Raw genomic sequence first — 13,095 nt, forward strand, 5'->3', positions numbered from 1 at the left:
CTCCTGATTCTCCCCGCCCTGTGGAGAAGTGTGAAAGGCTGCGTCACTAAGCTCCACCCCTCCATAACCCCACCCCCATATGACCAAAGCCCCACCCCCCCACCGGGCCATGGAAAACTGGTCTAGCTTAAAGCCAGTCCCTGGTGCAAAAAAGGTTGGGGACCTCTGCACTAGAGTGCCTTCCATCCCCTGTCCTATTGCTCTCCTATATCTCCTATACCTTTCTTCTATTCCTATATCTCTTCTTCTATTCTTTCATTGATATGTTCTATTACTATATCTTCTTTTCTATTATTTCTTAGATATATTTTACTATGAGTATCTCCTCTATAACCTTCATCATGTATTTTACTATGTGTATATAGATATATACCCACTAAAACCCTCATTGTGTATTGGACTGACTAAATAAATAAATGAATGAATGGATAGATAGATAGATAGATAGATAGATAGATAGATAGATAGATAGATAGATAGATAGATAGATAGATAGATAAATAATCTTCCCAAGCACTGATGTCAGACTAATTGGTCTGTAGTTTACTGGATCATTTCCCTCCCTTTTTTGAAGAAGGAAGCAAGTAAGGAACACATTGATTTTCAAGGTGGCTCTAATTCAATTCTCATTTGTATGATACGACTGAATGAAAAGTAATACCATCATCTACATAACTTTAATTAAGACTATTATAGGAAAATAGAAAAATAATGCTTTAGGTGAGGTTTTAATTACCTGTGTTTACTTCTTCACATAAGCACATATGTTATGTTCCACATGGTTATATTTTTTACACACTTCTGCAAATGATAGACACACTTCTTAGAGCTGTCACAATATGTCTCTGGACTGTCTCTTTAGTCAGGACATGACCGTTCTTTTTAATTTTTCTATTTTTCATCTATTTCAATCAAACAAATGCCCATGAAGGGAAAGTTTTGTGAAATGAATGGCACAAAAACAGTATTATATGTGGAGTAAAACCCTGAGCTCTAGTTTTGCAATTGCTTCTTGGATAACTCATGAGGTATGAGATCTTATATAGTCATACTGCGGCAAAAAAATTTTGTTGCACTTCTGAACTCTGCTTTAAAGTTGCCTCAAAGTCTTGAGTGTTGAAATGTAGCACTCTTAGTTGATAATAGTGCTAGGCTACAAAGAAATCTATCTGAAAATTAGCCCTTGCGCCTCAAAAAATGACAAACATGAGTTTTCTTGATGATTCTGAATTTCCACAAGTGAAATTTTGTGATAATATTTCATGGCCTGATACTTTATTCCTGGATCATAATGATGAGTCTATGTTTCATTCATTGCCACAATGCTCTGAAAAAAATCCTCATTGTACTTTCTAAAAACTAATTGCTTGTAAATTGCAACACTTGCAATTTTTCTCTCTACCATTAGGGTGCAAAGGATTCATTTTTAATAAATTATTCACTATTGAAGAACTTATCTAAAGAGAGCCTCTTAACTAAAATAGAAGAGCTGCCCATAATTAGCTATGTAATGTTAAATTTACCGATTGACCGCCACAATCACATTCTTCTCCAGTTTCAACAAAACCATTACCACATTCTGGGGGATCCAGGAGCTGCAATACAAAAATAAGAAAGCATTAAAAATGTAACATATTAGCATCGTGCCATGTGTGATGACAGATTGGTAGAGTATCCTTATTTCAATGGACAGGAAAGATGTAGATGGAATTATAGAAATGGGTGCTATGCACCTCCTTGTGTACAAGTCTTGATTTTTCACAATTTCATTTAATGAGGAAAAATGTTCCAGGACCACAATAAGCCATTGTCTTCGCTGTAGTGCTCTAACACCCAGATATTTTTTTTAAAAAAAAAATCAGGCTTAGTACGTAGTGATTCGATGATGCAAGTCTATGATATTCAAAAAATAATTCAAGAATTAGAAAAAAACATTTAAGAAGGAATATCAGTGACTACCAAGTTCTAAGCCATATTTATAGTGAATTCAGCATTATTTTTATATGTACATATGGTTTAAAAACCTTCTATTTCTGAGTTAAAGGTTTTACTTTATTGGTCTGGCTTTAAGGTATTTGCTTCCGATCTTTTTAATAATAGTCCTCACATATTAGCAGTGGATTCTTAGTAGGAGAACGGGTTGCAATTAGGGTTTTTTTCTGTGGCTAATTACTATTTTTGGATAACTACACCATTCAGAGATAAAATGCCATTCTTGATTAAAAGAATTTGGGCATCTTGATTTCTAAATTACTTAGAAAAATCAATAATAATAATAATAATAATAATAATAATAATAATAATAATAATAATAATAATCCCTGCGACCGGTTAGGTCCCACAGAGTTGGCCTTCTCCGGGTCCCATCAACTAAACAATGTCGTTTGGCAGGACCCAGGAGAAGAGCCTTCTCTATGGTGGCCCCGACCCTCTGGAACCAGCTCCCCCCAGATATCAGAGTTGCCCCCACCCTCCTTGCCTTTTGCAAGCTCCTTAAAACCCACCTCTGTCGTCAGGCATGGGGGAATTGAAATTTCTCTTCCCTCTAGGCTTATAGAATTTATACATGGCATGCTTGTATGTATGAGTGGTTTTTTAAATTGGGGTTTTTTAGATTGTTTTTAATATTAGATTTGTTTACATTGTCTTTTTATATTGTTGTTAGCCACCCCGAGTCTTCTAATAAATAATAATAATAATAATAATAATAATAATAATAATAATAATAATAATAATAATAATAATAATAATAATCTGGCTGACTGTAAAACTAACCATAATAAACATTATTATAACAACTCCCATATGTTTACTATCAAACACTTCAATTAAGCATTTCAATACAACTGTTATGAGAATTGTTAAATTAAGAACTAAAAGAGAAAAAATTGCAAACAAAATTATTTTTGTTTTTACCTTGGAAGGCTTGTTGAAAAGGCAGGCTCCACCGCCATTATTTAAAAATTCATGGTATTCCTCAATATCACATTTGGAGAATTTGGTTGGAAGATAATAACTGTGATCCAAAAAAGAAATACGTCAGTTCATTTCTGACTTCCCATCTTGACTATTGTAACATGCATAGTTCCCTCTAAGCTGAGCAGTGAGCAATCGCTCACTTAAAAATCATCATCAATTCAGAGTTTTCCAAACCTGCCCAGAAGCCGAGAGGGAAAGAGTGAGAGGGAAGGAGAGAGAGAGGAAGAGAGGAAGAGAGAGAAACAGATAGAAAAAAGAGAGGGAGGAAAAGAGAAAGAAAAAGAATGGGAGTAAAGAAGAGAGAAAGAAAATCAAAATCTAGTTTGAAACTAGCTCAACTATTTAAGTGGCATTTTGATATTGATAGAGTTGCCCTATTATGAGCTCACTGTTATAGACACACAGTACAGTATTTTATTTTGAAATTCTCTGAGGCAAAACAGGGTGGGTTTTTTGTTTGTTTGTTTGTTTATTTATTTATTTAATATTTCTGTGCCGCCCAGTCCCCAAGGGACTGCCGCTCCGACACTATACTTTTCCGCCCCCCCCCCCAAATTAGAGGGAACACTGGTAACATGCTCTGCATGGGGCTGCCCTTGAAGAGCACTTGGAAGCTCCATTTGGTGCAAAGTGCAGCAGCCCACATGGTTTTGTGCAGACCCCACTGTGCACATGTATCACCTCTCCTGCGGGAGTGCATTGGTTGTTGGTTTGATTCTGAGTGTAATTCAAGGTGCTGGTTGTCATTTTTAAAGCCCTTCATGGCTTGAGACCAGGTTATCGGAGGGATAATCTCCTGCCAGTCACATCTATCCACCGGAGTAGAGAGGCAGGGAATGTTGCGGATAGGAACATACAAGGAAGATACAGTGCTCCCTCAATTTTTGCGGGTTCAAACTTCACGGATAGCCTATACCACGGTTTTTCAAAAAATATTAATTAAAAAATACTTCACAGGTTTTTTTCTATACCACAGTTTTTCCTGCCCGATGACGTCATACATCATCGCTAACCTAATAATTTTTGCAAATAAATAACAAAAAAAATAATTATTGTTAATAAATAATTATGTTTATAATTATCAGGATCACTAAGTGTCTTATTCAATGGTGAGTATCAGTAATAATGGTGATTAAATGGTTTTTAAGGGAATGGGAAATGGTAATTTAAAGGTTTAAAGTGTTAAGGGAAGGCTTGTGATACTGTCCATAGCCAAAAATGGTGTATTTACTTCTGCATCTCTACTTCGCAGAAATTCAACTTTCGCGGGCGGTCTCAGAACGTATCCCCCGCAAAAATCAAGGGAACACTGTATACCTAGTGGGATCTAGAAGAAGGACCTTCTCCATGATGGCTCCTCTCCCTGGAATATCATTCTCTCATAGATTAGAATGGCCCCCACTCTAATACTCTTCTGGTTGGCCCTGAAAACCTGGTTCTGCCAGTGGCCTGGGGAACCCAGAGTGCGATGGAGCTTATTAAATGGCTTGTGTGATTTGCTGGGGTGATTTTGTTATATTGTAGTATATTAATTTATTTGATTCTTTTTATTAGTTTTTATTGTTTTAAGTATGGTTTTATATTCTGTAAGCTGCCTTGAGTCACCATGGGCAAAAAGGTGGCAGTATAAATTGAATGAGTGAATGAACAAACAAATAAATGGGAATTTCATTCTGCAACTGTGCCACTAAGTTATTTCATGATGAAATATTTTTTAAAAAAATTAGAAAACTATCTATAACTGAATTTTCTGGAACACTAGATAATTTTAATTAAGTTCTTCTTTTCTCTACATATTTGCAAATTATCTGATACACTTAAAACATGTTTAAGTTGATGCAGAATGCAGTTGCAAACTTCAGCTTGGTCTTTATGAATGCACAATCCTCTAAGCTTTATCCAAAAATATTCAAATTTATACAGCAAATGCAATATAGGCTTTCTTCTGCCACTAAAATATATAAAACAGATGTTATGAATACAAGTATCCAGTCAAACATCCTTGAGGAAATGTTATTTTCTTAATATAGAATGGCAGTTTAAACTTGCACTGTATTTTGCTCTGAAAGAACTTTGAATACTAACAACATTGAAAGCATTTGGGGCATAGTTCCCTCTAAGCTGAGCAGTGAGCAATCGCTCACTTAAAAATCATCAACTCAGAGTTTTCCAAACCTGCCCAGAAGCCGAGAGGGAAAGAGTGAGAGGGAAGGAGAGAGAGAGGAAGAGAGGAAGAGAGAGAAACAGATAGAAAAAAGAGAGGAAGGAAAAGAGAAAGAAAAAGAATGGGAGTAAGGAAGAGAGAAAGAAAATCAAAATCTAGTTTGAAACTAGCTCAACTATTTAAGTGGCATTTTGATATTGATAGAGTTGCCCTATTATGAGCTCACTGTTATAGACACACAGTACAGTATTTTATTTTGAAATTCTCTGAGGCAAAACAGGGTGGGTTTTTTATTTGTTTGTTTGTTTGTTTGTTTGTTTGTTTATTTATTTAATATTTCTGTGCTGCCCAGTCCCGAAGGGACTGCCGCTCAGACACTATACTTTTCCGCCCACCCACCCCCCAAAAATTAGAGGGAACACTGATTTGGGGGATACTTGTTTCTAGGCTAGAATCCTCAATGTCTGACAACAAGCACGGCATGTCCTTTATAAGTCAAAGACTTAGTGGAAATTATATCTTTTAATATGTCAAGATAGTATATTATCTTTTTTAAGTCAGAGATTTTTTTAATCCATAGATCTTCATATGTCTTCCAGATTCAGATCTATACTGCATCTGGAGTAGCCTTGAATCTAGAGGTTTCAATCACTTATTGTAATTAATATTTTTTAGGCAGCCTATGCACCGTAAAGTTGTCTAAATTACTTTCAAATTGTCTATGAGGAATCAAGGTGCAAATCTCTAGGGAAGGATAGTCAACATATATCTCTCCAGATGATGAGGAATTACTATACATATTCTCAGGAATGAAGATGTCAGGAGTTATAACTGGAATAACATAGATTAATATATTATTTTCTTAATGTAACAAATAATCAATCCCTGGAATTCATAATCATCTGTACAAATATGATACTAAAACTGTATATGTAAAATATTTATTTGTGTTTTTAAATCTTTCTGGAAAATCCGCACAGTTTTCACAGCACTATTGTTATAAAAGGGAGATTGTTTTCACTGATTTCTTCTTCTTCTTCTTTGAAAGAAATTGACTGGGTCAAAATCACCCAATGGGCTTAGTCCCTAAGGCAGAACTAGAAATCATTTCTCCCAGATTCTAGCTTGATGGTTTAACCACTATATAAAACTGGCTCTCAAAGCTAATTAACCATGCATTAATTGACTAATTGATACATCAGTGTCAATTGAATAATGTGCATATCATTTTTCTATTAACAGTTATAAGCAGTCATGGGTTTTCCTCCAATAACTATTTGCTAATTTACATTTTGTTGCATAGATATCTCTGAAAGAAAACCTCTTACCCTGTATCTCCCATTATACATCCGGACCATGTATCCTCACATTTACATTCACCTAAAATAAATAAAATAGGCAAATCACATCACTGTATAAAGTGAGCAATCCGATATCCAAATATGTTTAAAAAAGAAATATTATTAAATAAAGAAATAGCATCAAACAAGGTTGTAACAGGCGATTGTATAAATCTCTGTTTTCATTAAAAATGAAGCAGTGTAGCCATGCAATTATGTTTCACAAATTTGTTATTAAAATTTGGTGCAAGTTCTTAGTTTGTCATAAAGTGTCATATTTGGGGAATTTGAAAGCTCGCATTCTTTGTCGTGGCACCTGCCCTCTGATAATGAGATCCTAAAATCTTGGGGGGGTCCCACCCTGTTGGCATTCTACAAGGAACAGAAGACTGGTTATTGTCCCAATCTTTGGGCTAAAATGGATGAAATCCTTGATGTGTGTATATTTTTGTATAGACTGAATGGATATACTCTTATTTGTTTTGTGTTGTTTTTTGCAGTTTGTTATATAGATAGTCCTCAACTTAAAATATTCATTTACCTTTACTAGGACACAAAAAAGTGTTTATGACAGTTTTTCACATTTATGACTATTGTAGCATCCCCATGGTCACATGACCAAAAATCAGCCGCTTGACAGCTGACTCATATTTATAATGGTTGCAGTGTCCTTGGGTCATGTGATCATCTTTTGTAACCTACTAACAAGCAAAATCAATGGTGAAGCCAGATTTACTTAACAACTATGTTACTAACAACTGCAGTAATTCACTGATCACCTGTGGCAAACAAGGGACTACCTATAACACCACATATACCATTATTCATGGTTTATTTTTAATCTTTGTTAAAAATAATGTATTCAGAATATCATAATGCTATATAAATGTATCATAATAGCTGCATCTCATGTCTTATACAATCAGTATATAAAGTTTAAAATGTTTTCCCCAAAAATAAATTATTGTTATTTTGGTTACAATCTGATAAATTGATTGGGATATCAATATCCCTTTATCCATAAAATCCTTTAAGAAGTTGAAGGAATCAGAAGGACTCCTTTCAGATTTTTTAAAGCAGAGAAGAAATGATTCTCAAACTCTTTTTGTTTTTACCAAACAAATATAAATAATTGACATGGGGTCAATTTGAAAACTAATATTGCTGTAACTTAATAGAGGAGAGGAGAGCAGAATAGAATAGAATTCTTTATTGGCCAAGTGTGATTGGACACACAAAGAATTTGTCTTGATGCACGTGCTGTCAGTGTACATAAAAGAAAAAGATACATTTGTCAAGAATCATGTGGTACAACACTTAATGATTGTCATAGGGGTCAAATAAGCAATGAAGAAACAATCAATATCAATAAAAATCTTAGGATACAAGCAACAAGTTACAGATACAGTCCTAAGTGGGAGGAAAAGGATGATAGGAATGATGAGAAAAAAATAGTAGATATAGAAGTGCAGACTTAGTAAAAAGTTTGACCATGTTGAGGGAATTATTTGTTTAGCAGAGTGATAGCGTTTGGGGAAAAACAGTTCTTGTGTCTAGTTATAGACACACCAGACAAGCCATAGATGATCTTAAAACTTCCCAGAATTTTTTTCTTAACATCTTATATAGGCAATGCCATATTCATATTTAATGTTTACATGTATGCAGCTTATAGATTTTCCATTTAAAGCAATTGGAATGAAAAGATGCTAAAAATTTTAGACCGTGATATACCGTATTTTTCAGAATATAAGATGCACTGGAGTCTGGAGTCTAAGACTCATCTTAGTTTTGGGAGAGGAAAATAGGGGGGGGGGATTACTTACCAGGTATTCATCTGGCTAGTGTTCTTAGTCTATTCAGGTTCAGCACCTTATTTTATCACCTGGTTAGGGCTGGAAAAGCCTTTTTCAGGGGAGTAGGATACTTAGGGTTGGGAAAAACTACATTGGAGGGACTAAGAATATAAAAAATGCTGCAAGATGGGACGATCATTAGCACCGCGTTAGGACTGAAAACCCCTTTTTAAAAGGGAATAGGAATGAAAATTAGCCTGCAAAGACTTAGGGCTGGAAAAAAAACTTCTTTGGAGGGAGTAGGAAGCCGGGAAAATCATTAGCACTTCGTTAGGGCTAGGAAAAAAAGCTACATTCAGAATATAAGACACACCCAAATTTTCAGTCTCTTTTAGGGAGGAAAAAGGTGTGTCTTACCCACCAAAAATATGGCAAGCAAGACACAATTTCAGTGCTGTGCCTATTTTTAAGGTTCCTTTTCAATTAACTCAACTGGATTCCTACAGACATTGCAAGCAATCTTTTTTTTAAAGTCACATTTCATTACCAAAGCTAACATTGGCTTTGTTAAAGTAAAAAATATGAGAATATCTTTGCCAGAAAAAGCATCTGTATTGAAACCTCAACATTTCTTACCACTTTGCAACCTTCTTTTGTCTGAGAAGATCCCAAGATTGTGCGCCAAGGACTGTGCCAATGTAACAGCCATTAAATCTGGCTTCCCAAACTGAAAAACAAGACAATGGCTTTGAAGCATTTCCATTTTAGAAATTTAAAATTAGCAAAAAATGTTGAACCATCCTACGGCATTTATTCCCCGAAGTATGCTTTGAAATGCAGATGAGTAATAAACTAGCAGAAATTTGCAAAGCACTATTTAAAACAATAAAAACAAAGGCAGATAAAATATTAAAACTAAATATAGGTTTGGCTCAGAGCCAAACGTAATCATAATGTTATATAAGCTTTCTTTTAAATGCCCTCTTTGGGTTAGGCCAGAGGTAGGCAAAGTTGGCTCTTCTATGACATCTGGACTTCAACTTCCAGAATTCCTGAGCTAGGATAATTAGCTCAGGAATTCTGGGAGCTGAAGTTCATGAGTCATAGAAGAGCCAACTTTGCCTACCCCTGGGTTAGGCGATTGAGTTATAACTTAGTGACTGAATTAACTCTACTGCTAGGTAACTCTCCTAACTATAGTTCTTTTTTACTCTTTGTTCTTATTATTTGTTATGTTTAATTGATTGTGAGGAGTCTCAAATCTCAGGAAATACATGACAAAGCCAGCTAGAATGGTCTAGAACACCTTGCCATGGCCAACTCACTACAGTCAACTCACTGTGATCAACTTGCTACAGCCAACTTGCCACAGGGCAACTCATCATAGCTGATTCGCCATGGGGCAACTTTCCATGGGATATTTCAATGGTGCATTATTTTTTTCACGTATTCATCAAAATTATTGTAACTCTTGAACTTCTGGATTGACTTTCTTTATTTTATTATTACTGGGCAAAATTAATCTAATTTCTGTATTTGCTGAATTGTCCCATGATGAGTTATCTCATGGCATGTTGGCTGCAGCAAGTTGTCCTGTTCCAAACTAGAAGGATAATTAAACTTCTGGATTCCTACTATTTGGGGTGGAATAAGAAGCTTTAACAAAAACCAATGGAAAAGCAGGGGTACCCACTAAAATAAAATAATTGAATCAAACTAAAAAAATAACATAAAATTCTAACCAGGCTCATTATAAGAGGCAAAATGATTAAGCCTTCCATCCTCAGTCAGTTGGGTAAATAAAATGTACACATTTCTGCAAATGGAGGTAGCATTCCCTTCCTTCAAAAATAAATTTTAAAAAATAATGTACCCTAAAATGCATATTCTTTGAAATTTTTCAAATTATAGATGAGCAGCTGAGATTTTCACTATCTATGGAATCCCAAACTTTTAAATGAAAGACCGGGCGAATAACTGCTTTTCCTTGGGAACAACATCAAGCAAGAATTTAATGGAAATCTCTTAACATGGACTGCAAAGTATGAATAAAAGCAGAAGTAGAAATAATCTGATAATTATGGGACTATCATTTTGTGTTTGTAGAATAATGCCGACATACTTCATTTACACCACCACCTTTCAGCAGTGAACAAATGCCACCAATAAAGGCTGCCCCGCTACGGCTACTGAGAAATTGGCTTCCCCTTTTAAAACAAAACAGAAACAGCAATATAGTTAATAAAATCCAGAGCATTTAGGAAATTACAATACATTTTCAACCAAAAAAATGTAAGGGTATTCACGATAGAAAGAATTATAACAAGAAAAAGGAGATGCTTCAGTGTGGATGGCAAGTTTCAGCAATTTAATACTTCTCAACCCAAAAACTAATAAGCATTGAGCAACTCGGTATGTGTGTGCAAGGGTGTGTGTGTGTGTGTCTGTGAGTGAGTGTGTGTCTGTATGTGTGCGCGTACATGACAAAAAAATAATTCTTGTGTATAGAATACTACAGTTCCCTTAGAACAATCTGCACAAATTTAACTTCTTTGAATCAAATATTTGAAAATGTGTGTGTGGGGCGGAGAGAAACCAAAGCCAACGAAGGCAGTATATCTTCTCTTAATTTAAACATTAACAATTGAAAAACTCAATTATCATTTGGAAAGTAAAAAGAAAGATTTTTTTAGTCCTAACAATATTATCTCAGGCCAAAATGTTTGAGGATCTAATTAAACTGCAATGTTCTGGGAAAGAATTCCAGAATAATAACATTAACACTTACATACCAATTATTAGTGATTTACTTTCTAAGCAGTTTACAGAGTCAGCCTATTTCCCCCAACATTCTGGGTCCTCATTTTATCAACCTCAGCAGGAAGAAAGGCTGAGTCAATCTCGATCATAATGTTTGAGCAACACAGTCCATTGTGTAGCAATGCACAACTTGGTGGCTGTAGATGATAGGGAAGGCTGATTTTCAGAAAGTTTCTCACTTTACCATGGCACTTTTGCATTCTGTAGTATTTTAGGTGAAGATCAGGGTAAGCATGATAAAGCAACTTGGACAAATTTACACTACAATATTAATCTTTATATGTCTTAAAATTTGAGAGGAAAAAACATTAGAAAATAAGTACAATTACTACAATCTGAAATAAGATAGTGAATAGAAAGCCACAATACCAAGGATAGGCAAAGTTGGCTCTTCTATGACATGTGGACTTCAACTTCTAGAATTCCTGAATTCCTGAGCTAGCATGATTGGCAATAGAGCCAATCTCAGAGCTCAAATAGACAGGAAAATTGAAAAACACATGGAAAACCAGTTCCATAATGTTATTAAGAAAATAAGACATATCCATGTAGTCATCAGGAGTTAAGGACAAGTAATACACCACTGGAACAATATTCTGTTTAAACTGGGGGAGAGATAAGTGGAGCTTCTCAAATTCTATTTTTAAGGATCCTCCAAACACATTTTTTCAGTGAAATATCAACATGAGCAACAGTTTCCTGTCATGCTTAGACATGACATTATGAAATTATAGCACATACCTTAAAAGATAGTGGTTTATTTTATTTTTTTGGCATGGAGGGAGGGAGAAACCTACCCCACAAAAAATAAGAAAAATGGAAAATACTAAATACAGCCCTTTGCAAATGATACAGTGCCATCCGACTTGCCTTTGGTTTTTCATTTTATTTATTTATTTAGTCCAATACATAATACACATTGAAGAGAATAGATGTGTAGTAATATAAATAAAGAAAAGAATAGAAGAAAAGATATAAAAGTATAGGTGAACATATTTGAAAGGAAGAAAAGATAAATGAGATAAGGAGACACAATTGGATAGGGGACGGAAGGCACACTGGTGCACTTATGCACGCCCCTTACTGACCTCTAAGGAACCTGGAGAGGTCAATCGTGGATAGTCTAAGGGAAAAATGTTGGGGGTTAGGGGTTGACACTACTGAGTCAGGTAATGAGTTCCACGCTTTGACAACTCGATTGCTGAAGTCATATTTTTTACAGTCAAGTTTGGAGCGGTTAATATTAAGTTTGAATCTGTTGTGTGCTTTTGTGTTGTTGCGATTGAAGCTGAAGTAGTCATTGACAGGTAGAAGATTGCAGCATATGATCTTGTCAACACAATGTTGGTGATGCTTGCTTTAAGCATCTTTGTCATTTGGCGGGCCCCAGGGGAAGAGCCTTCTGTGGGCGGCCCCGGCCCTCTGGAATCAACTCCCCCCAGAGATTAGAACGGCCCCCAACCTCCTTGTCTTTCGCAAATTACTTAAGACCCACCTATACCGCCAGGTATGGGGGAACTAAGACATCCTCCCCCGGGCTTTTATATTTTATGTTTGGTATGTATGTGCTGTATGGTTTTAATTGCTGGGGTTTTATATATGTTTTTAATATTGGATTTGTTTTACTGCTATATTGTTTTATTATTGTTGTGAGCCGCCCCGAGTCTTCGGAGAGGAGCGGCATACAAGTCCAATAAATTATTATTATTATTATTATTATTATTATTATTATTATTATTATTTAAAATGAGAATGGGATTCAAATTTGGAACTTGTGAGAAGAACAGAAATGTTTCTCCTTCTCTTTATCTGTTTATAATTTTATCAGTACATTTGTGTACAAGTTGATCAACACCAAAAATGTCAGTAAAACGAAATGCAACTTTATAGCTTCTCTAAACATTCAAAAGGAAGAAATGAGTTTATTTATGTGTGATTTTATTTCATGTATGGTACTTACCATATGTTTTGGAGTATAAGATGCACCGAAGTATAA

At 35.2% G+C, this 13,095-nt stretch overlaps 1 protein-coding gene across 1 annotated transcript in view; it reads right to left on the reverse strand.

Annotated features, from left to right (window-relative positions):
- The window catches only part of ADAM22 (ADAM metallopeptidase domain 22), a 194,043-nt gene that overhangs the window by 50,485 nt on the left and 130,463 nt on the right, over window positions 1–13,095 (reverse strand). The window contains exons 12-16 of the mRNA XM_070728164.1: window positions 10,402–10,486; window positions 8,916–9,006; window positions 6,472–6,523; window positions 2,917–3,016; window positions 1,524–1,595 (exon numbers count right to left, since the gene is read on the reverse strand). Coding sequence (XP_070584265.1) covers window positions 1,524–1,595; window positions 2,917–3,016; window positions 6,472–6,523; window positions 8,916–9,006; window positions 10,402–10,486 — 400 coding nt within the window. The remainder of the gene's footprint in view (window positions 1–1,523; window positions 1,596–2,916; window positions 3,017–6,471; window positions 6,524–8,915; window positions 9,007–10,401; window positions 10,487–13,095) is intronic.

This window comes from Erythrolamprus reginae, chromosome Z (genome assembly GCF_031021105.1).
Source record: "Erythrolamprus reginae isolate rEryReg1 chromosome Z, rEryReg1.hap1, whole genome shotgun sequence".
Taxonomy (NCBI): Eukaryota; Metazoa; Chordata; class Lepidosauria; order Squamata; family Dipsadidae; genus Erythrolamprus; species Erythrolamprus reginae.